Source organism: Meles meles, chromosome 8, assembly GCF_922984935.1.
Source record: "Meles meles chromosome 8, mMelMel3.1 paternal haplotype, whole genome shotgun sequence".
NCBI lineage: Eukaryota > Metazoa > Chordata > Mammalia > Carnivora > Mustelidae > Meles > Meles meles.
Genome location: NC_060073.1, coordinates 47,956,606 through 47,972,748, shown reverse-complemented (window position 1 = coordinate 47,972,748; position 16,143 = coordinate 47,956,606). Strand labels below are relative to the sequence as shown.

At 42.2% G+C, this 16,143-nt stretch overlaps 1 protein-coding gene across 3 annotated transcripts in view; it reads left to right on the top strand.

Moving 5' to 3' along the window:
• Positions 1-16,143, top strand: part of SPON1 (spondin 1) — a 256,397-nt gene that overhangs the window by 105,951 nt on the left and 134,303 nt on the right. For all 3 annotated transcript variants that reach the window (XM_046015735.1, XM_046015734.1, XM_046015737.1), the window contains one exon: positions 4,541-4,663. In XM_046015735.1, coding sequence (XP_045871691.1) covers positions 4,541-4,663 — 123 coding nt within the window. The remainder of the gene's footprint in view (positions 1-4,540; positions 4,664-16,143) is intronic.

Genomic DNA, 16,143 nt, shown 5'->3' with positions numbered 1-16,143 from the left:
TGTAATGGTTTTCCAGAATAATCGCAGGCAGACTTGTGTGGCAGCTGGGCCACATGGGGGGATTTTCTCCAAGAAAGACAGGTGGGAGGTGGGACTGCCAAGGGGTCACTGACCTTATGAATTTTCCACGTTCAAGGACATGGCCCTTAGATTTGCAAGTTTATTGATGCCCTCTCCTGGAGCTATAGGCATTCTAACAAAACTCATGGAGATCAACTAGACTGGCGGGTCAAAGAAGAGGCTGAGATTCAGATCCAGCCTGGGTTTGAATCCTCCCTCTGCCCTTCCCAGCCATGTGACTTAATATATATATAAAATAGTACAGCATCTCCTTGGCACATAGTAAATGTGTGTGTGTGTGTGTGTGTGTGTGTGTGTGTGCGCGTGTTAGCTATTGTTATCTGTACCCGAAAGCTTATTTATTAATCTATCATAAAAAATTCAGACCTTAAACATCTGAATGTGTTTATAAGTCATTAGAGAACTAAATAAAAATAGAAAATGTTCTACAATTATATATCTTAACTGTCTAATTTTTCATTTTTGCAGAATTTTTATTTGCATTTAGAGCAGTTAGCAATTTGAGAGAAATAATCTTCTCCAATCCTAGCAAATCATAAGCTACTAAGAAAAAGAAAGGTTTATAGAGGTCTTCTGGGAAAAATAATAATAATAGCTAATATTTTCCGCAGGCTGCTATATGCCAGGCACTAGTATTCTAAGCACTTATGTGCCTTGTTCACATGCTCTGCACAGCAGCTCTATAGGGTGAAGACTGTTAGATCGTCCCTATTTTATAGACAAGACGTCTGTAAAACAGAAAGTTTTAAAAGCTCACTTAGCATCATACAGCTAGTGGTCAGGGGCAGGGTTTGGACCTAGGAGCCAGCACTCTTAACCACTGCCTTCCTGTCAAAGGGACTACATTTCAAGACATTGTACCAAAGCATAGCTCCCTCTGGATGAGTGAGAGCAGAAACGAGGTCCAATGTGGAAGATGACTTGGAAAACATGAAAAGAGCAGAGGGAGAGAATGAGATGCCCTCCATTAAGGTTATCCCTGTCAGAAAGGCCAGAGAGCTAGAATCTGGGCGCCAGGTCCGGTCAGCTTCCAGGTGGACATGACTACACATGGCTTTGGGGGTTTTCCTTTTCGTCATTAATTGTTCACTAGTTCGCGTAGCCTTTTTGCAAGTACAGAACATCTTGACTGCTGAGGCTCTTTGTTCCCAAAGTACGGTCTACTTCCTGCCCTGTCCCCCTGTCCCCATGAGATGACGTCCAGGTCCCTTGGGTTGGAGTCAGAGCGCTCTGGGTCACACATTTATATAAACCGCCTCTAGGTCTACACCCACAGATGACTAAGCACAGCCCCTGCAGTCTGGTTTTGTTAGTTTGTCATGCAGAGGACAGTCTTGTTTCCCAGATTTGAGGATTCTTAGGAAACACCTCGCTGTCACCCGTGCCTGCGGAGAGTAATCATTAACTAAAGCGCATTTCCCAGAGCCTCAGCCCTGATGTTGTGTGAAGCCATACAAATATGCAAATTATGCAGATGCCGTGTCCATTGAATGGCGCAAGTCTTTATGGGTTATCCCTTCTGAAGCGGAGATCCTTTCAAAATGACTAAACATGCCTATATAGAAAAAGACCATTTTCCAACAGCAACTTTGTGGACCATAAAAAGGTCCTACAGGCCCTGAGCTGAAGGATCATAACATGAAGTTGTAGATCGTCCCCGGAGAGAGCAGACCCATGAGGAAACCCCACAATTAGCAAAGCAAATCCTATTAAGAAAGTCTTTAATTTTATAAGCAGAGAGCAAAGGGATTTCTCTTAAATGTGTATACCTACTTAATTATCTCTAGCTCTTTCATTAAGGTCTTTATGTTCTCCACTTCCTTGGCGAGTCAAGTTAAATCTATCAAGCAAGGGGAGAAAGAAACCAGTATCGAGTGTTTTTCCTTAGTTGCAGCTGGGCATCCATAGGGGGAAAAGTAACAACTGCAAACACAAAAGGCAATGACAATCATTATTCTTTAAAAGAAACATAAAACATTAAGTTATTCACAATTAGGGATGGGGAGACATAAAATATTCAAAAAGGTGACCTATAGTAAACACATGCAGGCCCATGCTTACTTTAATACGTCACTAATGATGAAGAGAGAAAGACAGAGGGAACGCAGGGAAGGGAGGAAAATGTCAGAGAGAGGGATAAGGAGAAAATGAAGACTAAGGGGAGAGCTGAAAAAGGAAGAAGCTGGTGGATGGAGTGTAGAATAAGAGAAGGGCAGCTGGGGAGATCCGCAGGGCCAGAAGTCCCCCATTGTTGGGCAGACCCTGCTGCGGTTAGCGGAGGAGGGGTGATAAGATGTTCTTATTTATTTGTCAGGGGAGGGAGAGAGAGTGCACGCATGCAGGGGAAGCAGCAGGCAGAGGGAGAAGCAGGCTCCCTGCAGAGAAGGAGCCCAGTGCGGGACTCAATCTCAAGACCTTGGGATCATGGCCTGAGCCCAAGGCAGACGCTTAACCGATTGAGCCACCCAGGTGCCCCAGAAAATCTGGTTCCTTTTCAGTAGGTTTTTTCTCATAGGGAACAATATGCCTGTTTTTAGTTTCAAACTTGGGCCTAATTTTTTAAATGGAAGCTAATTTTCCTTTGGAATTCCACAAGATTTGTTGTAAGTGTATTCCCCTGAACTTCTGAATATATCTTTAAGCTTACTACCTGCATCTGAAAAGATATTTTCAGAAAAGATTGAGAAGGTAAAGCCACCGATTTGCCTTATTTTTCGTTTTTTGAGAGATTGCTCCCTCATCAAATAGCACGGGGAAGCTACAGTTGAAAGCCCAATGCATATCTCTTAGCTTGGAATCCCTTTTCCAAAGCCAATTTAGTTCTTTTGCAAAACAGTTGGTCATAATAACAATAATGGAAGAGGAAAAGGAAAAAATCCTTAAGAGTTCCTAATTTACGCTGCCTTTCCTGCAATATATTCAATAGGGCTTGTCCCTATCAAAGTAGCTGAGGCAGGAGTGGTACCTGGATTTTGTGTGCGTTAAGCAACAGAGAGCCTGTCCCCAAGCACAGACAATGTGCGGGCTTCTTCCAAGTGTACAAAAGAAAGAGCCAGACTAGGATTTCTATTTTGGGTGCTTTCAGACCTCTTCTTTGGTGCCGCCATTTAGAAATCCTGGAACTCTATAGGGAGGTCATTTTTTTAAATGCACCAGCCTTCACTTGAAAAAGCATAAAGAGAAACACATACACACAAAAATTACTCTCATTGGTGTTTATACAGAGCGCCATCCAGTTCTGCCCGTAACACCTACTAACCCCATGACCTTGCACTGGTTACCTGATTGCCTCAGTGTACTAACCTGCAACATGGAATTATCTAAAGTACTTACCTCCTGGGATTGCTAGGATTAAATGAGACAGTACCTGGAAAGAGAGCAGCACCTACAAGGGCTCTATACAATGTAGTTATTATTACCTATTTCATGCTTTTATCTCCATCCTGGAGCACGGAATTCTCTTCTTCTACCCATCGCTGATTTTGCTTGTTCAAACCAATGGAACCCAGTGAATTCCACAAGGAAGACTTGTAAAATGCTCTCCCTGACACTTGAAAAGATTTTTATACTGTCACTGGTCTTTATATAATATTTAAGAATAAATGTCCAACTTGTAGGAAAAAAAAAAAAGAACATTTATGTTAATACCACGGGAGAAACCAAAGAGAAAGCAGCTGAAACACATTGCATCTGTAAGCCATTGTTTTGGTCTTGCAGGAAGCAGAACAGACTGAAAGCAACAAAGCACAGTTAGGGATGTGGGTTGACAATCGGAAATAACTGAATTTATTCATGTAATCTCTCTTTCCCCACTTATCAGCTATTCACAGATAAAAATGGGGGCAGAGAGGGAATCTTGTTGAGTTTTTCCTGGCGGCTCCTGTACTCAGAAGTAAACCTGAACTTACCAGCATAGCCCTAAACCCCCACCCCTCCCAAGTCTCTGAAAGCTTGATAAGAAGGGATGTGACTATAGTTGCATTTTTCATAATAATATTCAGCAGTCCTTATGTCTGTCCTTTATGTTCTCACTGCTTCTCTGCAAAGCTGCTCCTTCTGGTCCTGGCAATTTGGCCCCAGAGAACATTTCTTAGAGAAAACACACACATGCATATTCCTCTTAAAATCTAGTGGGAAAATCCTATTGTGGGGAAAAAAGGATAACTGAGTCAATTTTATCCCTGGTTTCCCAACTATTCAGCCTTATTGGTCCCACAGGTTTCCTCACATTGTTAGAGCAAAAGTTCTGAGTCTTTTTTATTGGCAGAATATAATTACCATACTTAGAGGTATATAAAAATCCTTTACAGCCCAAGTACTGACCTGGTTCTGGGTGTTGTCACTGGAAATCGCACCTCATCTTCTTTTCCCAAGCATTGAGGACAGGACAGGACCAAGAGAGTGCTGCCTTGTAAGTGGCCCACATTGGTTTCCTAACTTAGTGATTTCCCTGTTTCAGATTCCATGTTTGACGGGGTAACTGACAAACCCATCTTAGACTGCTGTGCCTGTGGAACTGCCAAGTACAGACTCACATTTTATGGGAACTGGTCCGAGAAGACGCACCCAAAGGATTACCCTCGTGAGTAAAATAGCCACTTCATGGATTGGGGGAAGGTGCGCGGTGAAGGTCTGTCTGGTTGTGGGGTACACCAGCCGATGTGTGTCGGGTCTGTTTGCTTTTAACAGCTGACTCATGAAATACACGTGCCCAGGAAGTGAAAGTCATCAAGATAAGCAGATACAATACTGGTATGCTTTGAGCTTTCCTTACGTAGCGTTGTTCTAATCTGCGATTTTAAAAAATACTCCTAAGGTCATGCTGCTTCTCTTCAGGTCAAGCGTTTGGTGACCTCGGTCCCCCAAAGAGGCTCTATCTGTGAATCACACAGTAGATCTATCTGTGCTGGAAACAGGTGACAAGAGGGGGCTGCTCTTGACTCCACAGATCAAGGTCAACAAACATTCAACGCCCTCAACCATAATGTTGGTAATCTACCTGCACACCCTTTCCCTACAAATTCCAGATACCACCTTAGAATCCTTCATGACATCATGCTCCAGATAGCCAATACCAATCCATTGGAGTTGTTAGGAAGCCCCAAACTTGCTATTTTAGAGTAGATCCTTAATCAGGACCCTAGAAATTCCCTTTTGTCATACCATAGTCTCAAAAAATGCCTAGCATATGCCAGGCACCATGCTAAGCTCTAGTGATATAATGGTGAGCAAAAAAAGACACATCCCACATTCTCATACAACTCAGAGACTGGTGGGGAGACTGGCATTTATCAAATCTTCACACACAAAAATGTGAAAATTCTAACAATGAGTAGTGGACCTACTGTGTGCCACACATTTTTACTTATGTTATGTCATTTAATCCTCAAAATAACCTGTGTTTGTGGATGAGCTCACTGAATATCAGAGACATGTCATGATTTGCCCCTAGTCAGATGTGAGTAGTGGATCCAAGATTTGAAAAGGGATTTGTCTGGTTCCTTGTCCTGCCTTTCAGTTGGCTGCCTTCAAGACCCAGTAATGCTCATTCTCTCTAACTGTGGGTGGTGGGATGTTGGTGTGCGGCACTGGATATGATTTTTCTGTTCATTGTCTGTTTTATTCTTGTTCATTTCACTGTGGAGTTGCCACAGCTGGGAAAGATGAGCAGAACGGGGAGGAGATTAAAAAGAGGGATTTGGGTCAGCCCCCCAAAAAAGGGGGAGCAAAGGGTATGTGGTTGGGACTTACGAAGACCTGGTCTAGACCAGAGCCTCCATGGTTCCCAGGCAGCCCACCCAGCAGGGACTTGGCAGATCAAGAGCTCTATTGTTTAATTTTACCCGCATTGTAATCAAGACTTGGGATCTTAGAAGCATCTTACTAGTTCATTCTTCTCACTCTGGGATTCAGCTTGATTTGCTTCAGCTGGTGTGGGAGACCTGCATGAACAAAGTTGGACTCTTTGCCTGGCGGGGAGGAAACCACTTGGAACAAGGATGATGGAAAAAAAAATGTCCTCTAGTGCCTCCAGTCCACTAACCCAGAGGAAATAAGATGTTAAGGGCCCATTACTCATCTTCCATAATCCTAAGGAGCTTCTTGTGCTGTTCTGTTCTGACATTGTTATTCCCCAGAATTTGGAAAAAAAAAAAAAAAATACTGACCACTGTTTCTGGGTCTTTGGGCCAAATCAAGTACAAATCTATACAGAATTTCTGTGGAGTTGTTGGGAGTTTCTTAATAAAGGAAACATGAGCTCTAGATCCCCCCAGGATTGTTCCATTGTCAAATGTCAGTGTGTCTTAATTTGGGGTTGGAAAAATTTGGTCACTGTGTACAAAGGAGTGTTTATCACATTGGACTGTAATTATTTCTTAAGGAATCTTTCTTCTCCATCAGGCAGAGGAGTCCTCCAGGACAAAAGCCGTGACATGCTCATCTTTCATTCTTAGTTCCTTGGAAGTGCCTGGTGCCTTTCCAAGTATTATATACTGATTGTCGAACCCAGAGTAGCAGTCACTGAGACCTAGGAGGCAGATTTCTAGCTCCCGTCTAGTCACCATGGCCAATACTGCTGAGTGATTATAGACCAGACCCTCCTTAGAGGGAAAGGTGCTCAGGACTGGAGCCAAATGGAAAGGCACAGAGAGGGTTTAATAAGGACTTTGAAAATTCAATGCTGGTGGAAGTGATTTCTACTAATCTTAAGTAATAGATGACTTTCCCTTTGGTGCTCCAGGCATGATCTTGTCTTGATAACCAACCCTTGACATGAAGCCCAATTAAGCCATGATGCTTCCCAACCATGGTGCAAACTGATAGATGTCATGTTCCCCTCCCCTTTATTATTACTCATCCCAAACACCACTTTGTCCACAAGGATCTCAGACCAGCAACTCTCAAGCTTTGTAATTTCAAGATGCTTTTTGCGTACTGAAAATTTATCGAGAACTCAAACATCCTTTTGTTTATATGGGTTGTGTCTATCCAAATTCAACGTATCAAAAATTACAGATGTTTTAAAATATTACTTATTACTTCATTTAAAAAGTAGCATATAATGAATTAGCAATGATAAACTCATTACCTGCTAACATATTTTATGAAAATAACTATGTTTGTCTAAAACAAAAGAAATTTAGGGAAGGAGCCTCATTGTTTTACATTTTTGCAAATCTCTTTAATATCTGACTTAATTAGAAGACACCGAGATTTTGATATTTGCCTCTGCACTCAACCTGTTGTGGTATTTTTTTTTGGTTGAAGTATGTAAAGAAATTCTATCTCAGATATGTAATTGGAAAAGGAAGAATATTTTAATAACTTCTTCATTAATCACAGATAATCTTCTTTGAAACTATACCAAAACCTTACAAAGGGTAGTTTCTTTCTTTTTTGTTTTTTATTAAGATTTTATTTATTTGAGAAGGAGAGAGAGAGAGCAGAGGGCACAAGCAGGCAAAGGGAGAGGGAGAAGCGGGCTCCCCACAGGGCAGGGAGATGATTTGGAGCTCCATCCCAGGATCCCAGGACCCTGGGATCATAACCTGAACTGAAGGCAGATGCTTAACCCACTGAGCCACCCAAGCATCCCTACAAAGGGTAGTTTCTTAAAGGATAATTACAGTGTAGAACATGAAACCATATCAGTGAACTTATACTCTGTTACATTAAAATGCATTGCTTTACTTTGTACTTGGAATGAATCTTTTATAGATAAATGATTTTGTGACATCATATATTGGTCATTTGGAAAACACTGGTCTACCAAGCTACACAGGTGGTCCAGATGTTGAGACATTTCATTATACAGTGTCAGAAATCACATTAATTAATATCACTTCCATTCTCATTAGAAGTGTGTTTAAGAGGGGCACCCGAGTGGCTCAGTGGGTTAAGCCTCTGCCTTTGGCTCAGGTCATGATCTCAGGGTCCTGGGATTGAGCCCCGCATCAGGCTCTCTGCTCGGCAGGGAGCCTGCTTCTCCCCTCTCTGCCTGCCTCTCTGTCTACTTGTGATCTCTGTCTGTCAAATAAATAAAATCTTTTAAAAAAATGTGTTTAAGTATTGGAAAACTACCAGATTCATAATGACAGATATAGTTTTCCAAAATTCTTTTCTTTTTAGGATTTTATTTACTTTTTTGACAGAAAGAGAGACAGCCAGAGTGGGAACACAAGCGGGGAGGAGTGGGAGAGGGGGAAGCAGGCTTCCCACTGAGCAGGGAGCCTGATTCAGGATCCCAGGACCCCGGGATCATGAATTGAACAGAAGGCAGACGCTTAATGAACGAGCCACCCAGGCACTGCAAGTTTTCCAAAATTCTAAGTTTTGCTTGAAAGTTTGAATTTTCTCCTTGGCAACACATCCTGTCCGTTGTTTTCCTTGAAATGACAAGCTCACTTCATTTTTGAGAAAATGTCTACCACGTTCTCCAGTCTAAATAGCCATAATTTGTCATTGGTTCTTTCAAGTAAAAATGATGTTTATGAAAATAAAAGTGTCCAGTCCAGCTTACAAGAGCATTTACTCAAGACCATCATCGCATCCCAGTATACAGGGAAGTGTTTCGTGGATATTCCCCAGTTAGTCACACAGAATGGGAGAAAACTGTGTACTCGGATGTACAGAGACTAATAGATAACATTAATAATTCTTATTGTTTCATCAAAAACATTCCAAAATGAAGCTGACTCTTACATTGTTCACGGCCGTTCCTGGCAGTGACTGTGGGCGCCGTTCGAGGCCACTGCTTGGATGGGCGCTAAGTGACAGTGGTTCACACCGTACCACTTTGACACCACCAGGGTGAATGCCAACGTGTGGCAAATGTCTTGGTATTATTGTGAAAATAGTTTTCTCCTCACAGACTCCCTGCAAGGGCCTCAGGGTCCCCAGAGGTCTGTAGACCGCACTTGGAGGACCTCTGCCGTAGCATAGGATAGCAGCCCAAGGTGTCTGTCCTTCCGTTCGCTTTGGGTGACTTGCCCTGGAGAATCACCTTGGGCTCTTCAAGAAGATCTGGTAACACTCTTGTTCTTCAATCCTTGCTTGTGGGGGCCACACTGCGATCCACGATGGTTGGCTCCGAATGCTATTTCTGGGGTTCCCTTTCTTAGAGATCAGGGGACTCTGCATCCACCACAGCCCCCATCCCTGGGAGAGGCTAGGTGTGGTGAAATCAGGAAGGCCAGGGGAGGGCCCAGGCTGACATCCCCTCTCCATTGTAATGCCATCAACCTCTGCTGGCCATCTGGAAATCATGAAATCCTTTTAAAAGACCCCCAACTGGGTTGTTTCTAGGAATCCGTTTTGAGGCTGGATCATGCACGTTCTACCTCCTAATTTTATAAGTGAAAAAAATGTGAAATGCGAAGGACTCAGATCACATAACCAGAGAGTTTCAGAAACAAAATCAAAGCTCAGCTCTCTTGATTCCCTTTTGCCTTCTTCTGGGGGCTGTCACAAGGCTGTCTTCTCTGCTCTGCAGTGAAATTAAATGTCTTCTACACAAAGCATCTTTTCAGCATCTGCTGTACCAATGTGGACTCAGCCGATACTAAATTCCATACAGCTTTGCCCCACTGTACAAAGACCTCCTCTACAGATCCTGACTAAGAAGTCAGAAAGGGAAGGTCTGGATTCACTGAGCCTGAACAGACTTCCAGAGCCCTGGAGTGTTAGAAGTGCCAGCAAGCTCCCCCACTGTCTGTCCTCAGCAGTCTTTAGTACCCAGCAGTGGTCCAAGAGCAGGCGTTTTTTATAGGAACATGGTGACCACGCAGGGTCAGCTCAGAGGGACATCCCAGGGTCTGGAGACAGACTCTGTCTTTGCCAGGGGACTGGGACTTGCCTAACAGATGCTGAGTCATTTTGCTCACCCCCTCTGAACACGGCTCCTAGATTTGTTTACCATTGTTTTTGTTTTTTTTTTTAATTTTTATTTATTAATTTGAGAGAGAGAGAGCATGAGTGGGGTAGTGGGCATCGGGAGAGGGAGAAGCACACTCCCTGCTGAGCAGGGAGCCCCATGCGGCATTCGATCCCAGGACCTGGAGATCATGACCTGAGCCGAAGGCAGATGCTTAACCATCTGAGGCACCCAGGTGTCCCAAACTCCTAGGTTTTTTGACAAAAGCCTCCACGCTGTAGAGACTCTGTAATGTACCTTGACGAAGTAAACTGCACAACGCTCCCCATTTTTGATATGGCATCAGTTTTAACACTGTTTAACAAATACATATTGGTGACAGGAACTTTTTCTGGAAGCCAATTATTTTTGTTTCATTTGAGGACACATCGCCTAAAATATAAACATGGCCACTGGGAAATACACCCTACAGTATCAAAGTTGCTTTTATAGTGAAACTTGGCCATCTTTTCCACTGGGCCATGTTATTTGAAAGTTACTAGTTATTAAATCTAATCACATAAAAAACCACCACTCTGACGCTCAGCAGCAGCTCTCATTTCTTCATACGTTATCCACATACACAGTTGCACATTTGGAAACATTGCATCCTGCTTCGTGCATTTGGTTTTGTTTCCATAGTCATAATTTGTTACACCAGCTTGCTCTAAACCACTTATCTAACTGTTCTCTTATTGAACATCAAAGTGATGTCAGGTCTTTTGCTAACATGGAGAGCACTACAACAAAAAGCTTTTTTAAAAAAGATTTATTTATTTGAGAGAGAGAAAGAGAGGAAGGGGAAGGAGGAAGAGAATCCTCCAGCAGATTCCCCGCTGAGCGTGGAGCCCCACACAGGGCTTGATCCCATAACCCTGAGATCATGACCTGAGCCAAAATCAAGAGCTGGTCACTTAACTGACTGAGCCACCCAGGCGCCCCCCCCCCAAAAAAACCCTGCAGTGAAGTCTTCTTCCTCCCTTTGTCCTTCCTTTAAATCATTTCCTTGAAATAATTTCCTAAGAGCCAGACAGCCCAATCAAAAAATATGTACTTTTTATGGGCTCTTAAGACATTTTGCCAGATTCTTCTCCAAAATATTTCTATCAATTCACCAAGGTACCAATAATGAATAAATAGATCTCTGTCCCCCAGCCTCCTCAGCATTTAACTTAATGTTTTCTGTTTGGGTTTTGGCAATTAATGGTTATAAAAAATTAATCTCATTATTTTAAATTGGCATTGGTTTAATGACATACACATTTGAATCTTTCCTCGAGCTTATTGCATTTGCCTTTAAAACCCCTACGGCACTGACAGGCATCAAGCCTGCTTTTGCTCAGTATCTCCTCGGGGATCAGCTCATTGTCTGATACTTTGAAAGTCTCTAATGAATGAATGAATGAGAAGCAGTTACAAAATGAGCAAGGAAGAGGGTGGAGGGAGATGAGTGAAGCCACTGAAGAGATTGGGGCAGGAGGAGAGGACCTTATAGGGCTGCTAAGTGGGGAGCAGATTGGGTGGTTCTGGCAATAATTGGGAAGGTAGGGGAGGAGGTCATGAGAGTGATGGTGCTAGCTCGGACTAAGGCGGTGGATGTGTGATGGAGTGGATGGACGGACTGGAGATAGCTTTCAGAGGTAGATTCTGTCACTCATTAGATGCGGGGGAGTGACAGAGAAAAAAGCATCAGAGCCGACAAGTACTCTTGCTTCTTAAAATATTCCTCAATATTATTGTCTCTCTGTTTTTGCAAGTGATCATGAAATCATTTTATCAAATTCTGTAAAGGATCCTGTCAGAATTTTAAATGGGATTGCACTAAATCCCTCAATTACTTTTGGAAGAACTGTTAACTAAATTTATAGTACTGAGCTTGCTGGGTTTCTTCCCATTTATGGTAAAATAACGTGTGGGTTTCCGCAGCCCAGCGCCTAGAACGGTGATGAGTCACAGATGGACCAAAGGCCTCTTCTCCCCATCTAACTTCAGAAACAAAATGAAACATTCAGCAAACAATAATCCCACTCCTTCCCACCATCACAGGGAAATCCCGCTCCAAGCTGAGTAATTGTGCCCAACAGCGCCCCCCAGTGGTGCCACCGCCAGGCTGCGTATGAATAGAGCTGTGACTGGGAATTCAGAGTTTGGTCCGGAGTACATGCCTCACCATACACAGTGTCAGTGTCTGGCAGAGCAAAAGAGAAAGGATTAAATAGCTTCTTTCCCCCTTTTCTCCTCTCTTCTCTCCATCCCTCTGGGAAGCCTTGCGGCAACAACTCACTGTGTTATGCACCGGGAGTGGGGAAGGAGAGTCAGTTCACCTGGTCCTCCCCTTAAACATGCCAGGCTGAACACAAGCATGAATTGCTGATCTTTCCTCCAATCCCATAAAGATGGCACTAGAAGAATAAAAAATAAATTCACAAAGACAAGGAAAAAGGAAAGAAGGCCCCGCCCTTTCAAAGAGATTGCCCGTATCTGGGGAGCTGGAGAGGTGGGAACTCTTAGCAGAGCAAAGAATGCAGAATCCTCCCTAGCTGCGGGGAGGGTGGTAAGAGCCAAGCCAACCATTTGCACCAACCCCAGGAATAGGCTCAGGACCCAGGTGTTCAGCACAGAGGATGAGAAAAGCCTCCCGTCCTGAAATTTTAGAATAATGAGGATCGGGACAACCCAAAAAGCATCCAGAGAAACAGGCAACAAAGACTCAGACCTCTTCAGAACCACACCAAAGCTACCACACAACGGAGCAGTGTCAAATTTCAAACTCCTGGTTATAAATTCTGAGGGGGGGACCCTTTTTGCTCAGCCTGGAGACCAGGCTGAGACGGAGCAGCTCTGGTGTTTCCCCATGTGCTAACTGGGTTTCTTCGTAGATCGCTTTTTCACTGAAGTTTCTTTCTTTTGTTTTGGTGCGAGAGTATGTAAATAGAACGTTTCTGCCTTTTTGTGCGTTTACAGAATTTGTTTTTTTCACGACCTCATATATGTTTAGCCTTTTCTCTCATTCCACACAGGTGCTGAGGGATGTGTACTTACTTCACAGCACACGAGCACTCTTGGTCCATTCAGTGCCCCTCTGGCTTTATTTGCTTCTCGTAATATTCCATGTACCCCACATTGGACGACTGTCATATTCAAATCTTTCCGCCATCTTGTTTTATATTTGCTGATTATAATTTCTTTTTGTTTCTTCCTCTTTTTTTTTTTTTTAATACTTCTTTTCTTTCCGTTGCCTGCATTAAGTTTTCTTATGCTGGTTTAGGCAATATTTGATCTATGTTGTTGTTCTTGTGGTGGTTGCCTCTAATTTAAAACACATACTTGGGTTGATTTATCTGTATTGATTTCATAAACATTTCAATATTTGTCTTCCTCTGAACAAAACAAGAATGTTAGTGTATTCTCAGATTCCTTCATTGTCCACCACCCCTCGACCCAAATACACACTCATGTTGGTTATTTTTGAAGTGAGTCTTTGATCTCCTGTATTTCAGTGTCTCTGGTAGTTCCATGGGTCTGTGTTTCTGAAGTTCCCCAGGGTTGAACTCAGAGGAGTGAGGTGTGGTTGCTACCAAGATTTTTTGTGTACAGTGTTCAATCCATTTAATTCTTGGCAGTATCTATACTTACTGCTGTATGATGATAAGTTCAATTATGTTTATTCAGGCTCTATTACTTGATCATTTCTTCTTGATTTTTCATGTTCTGATAATGGGGTATTAACGCCTTGATCTAAAACCGTGTACTTATCATTTCTCCTTGATGTTAACAGATTGTTTTCCATTTGTCACTATGTCTTTGGAACCTATAGCATCAAAGCATTATATCCTCATGATTAACTCTGACTTTCAACATTGCATAATTAACATAATTAGCTAGCTTTAATAACTTTTGCCTTAAATACTGTCGTGTCTGAAACCTCACCTGCTTTTTCTTCCCTTTAATTAATTTCCCTTTTCAGTGTTTTTTAAATTTATTTTTTCTTATTGTTAGGTTCTCTATGCCTTTTAATGATTTTCCAGTAAATTATTGCGTTCATCCCATTGGAAGAGCTTTTGTGGGTTTTTGTTTTGTTTTGTTTTCTTTCTTTTTTGGTTTCAGTTTTTTTTTTATTTGTTCTGTTTTGTTTCTCAACATGATTATTTAGACTTACACTTATTTTAAGCTCAGTCCTAGGTAGTTTATGTTCTGCCAGTCTACTTTTTTATCTCTACTGTTATTGTTAATTTGTTTGCTTGTTTCTAGATTTTCTTTGGTATTACATAGACAACAAGCACGTATCTGGCTTTGATTTTGCTTATTTTTATTTCATTTGGCATAAATCTTCTTTTAAGTCAACTCTGTCAATTTAAAACATACGACAAAGATATTACTTCTACATTATCAATAGACCCCTGTCTTATCAGGATAGCATTTTTTGATTCACTCTGGTGAAAGACCTTTGCTGGCTTTGTGGTTTTTCTCAACTCTTTTCTTTCTTCTGTTCCCCACTTACCACTCAGTTCATTTCTTTTTATCCACTTTAATTTTAACAATTCTCCTCATTCCCAACTCCCATCAGTGCTTCTCTGCTATTGTACTTACCTCTTCAATAAAGATATACTGATTCAGAGTTTTTTACTATTTTTAACAGCATTGTTTTTTTCTCAGGTCTTTTAAGATTAGATTTCTTTTTGAAATAAACTTGGAATCCAACACTTGCCCATTAGTGGGTGATTGAACTTCTTAAGACTGAAATTCTGTGTGAGTCTTGCATTTGGCGAACAACTCAACTGGGTAAAAGCCCAAATTATACAGTTTTTTACTCTGACTATGGTTTATCCATGGCTTTCCATTTTAGTGGGAAAAAAACCTAGTCCTTATTCGCTTATGGTTTGTAATCCTTTACATGAAATCTATAACCTAGCTCCGTACACAGTGCTTTCTTCCTCTCCTGCAGTTAAAATATTTGATGATGCCCGCTATTCTAAACGAGATCTTTAAAAGGGCTTTATGTGTAGCTTCAGCTATTTTATTCGTGGTGACATTATTCTTTGAGGTCATCTGTTTTTTATTTCTAATCTTTGATTTGTTGTTGTTTATTGTTTGTCCAGTCATTCCACAGATCTATTCAGAGCATCTCCTGGGTGCAGGCAGCACGTCAGCTCATTCTCTTTGTTTCCTCAGGAACTGTGTGCTCTGCATTTTTTCCCCTGGTTCATTTCTCTTTCTCTGGTTAGTTTCCTGTAGCATCCCCTCCATCCCTGGACCTGTGTTATCATGGCTGGCGCCTGCCCACTCCTTCCTCCCATAATGAGCTCTCCTGAAATAGGTATATTTAAAAAATAGATTGCAGCGCTTCTCTAACTTCTGTTCTTGTTCTCGTTTTGTTCCATGGTTTACTGCTTCTCTCCCTCACCCCCATCCTGTACCCAGCTTTTTTTTTTTTTTAAGATTTTATTTATTAGATAGAGAGATTACAACTAGACAAAGAGGCAGACAGAGAGAGAAGGAAGCAGGCTCCCTGCTGAGCAGTGACCCCCCCCCCCCATGTAGGACTCGATCCCAGGACCCTGGCATCATGACCTGAGCCGAAGGCAGACAGTTAACCACTGAGCCACCCAGGCGCCCCTGTACCCAGCTTCTTAATTCATAGTTCCTCTCTCATACTGCCAAACATTTGTAATAGTTCAAAATCATTTCTCCCCCTTTTACTCATTTTTTTTCCTCGAGTGATGATTATGACTGCTATTCCTGAAACCTTTGTGGTAGACTATTTTATTGGCATTTAAATGGGACTTGAAATTGGAAGGTTCTAGCCTCTCGGGCTGCCTCCCTCCTCAAGGTCCACGAACTATTTCTCGAGCATACCCTTTCTTAAATAAGAGATGCCCTTTTTGGACTGACCATTTAGTATAATATAAAAAGTATTACTCTCCTTGTATCTGTCAGGTTACAGTCTCATTACCGCCAGTAGGGGTAAATTAATTTATTGATGACTTACTTGCCATTCACTCCCGCCGGTGGGCAATTCAGAGAGCACGTGGTTCCTGCCTCTCATTCATGCAGCTTCAAGGGCCACCTGTTTGGAACTGATTTGAGGAGGAAGAAAGATTGGATTCATTGGCAAGTCATGGATCAGTTATTACGTAAGTTCCAATGCC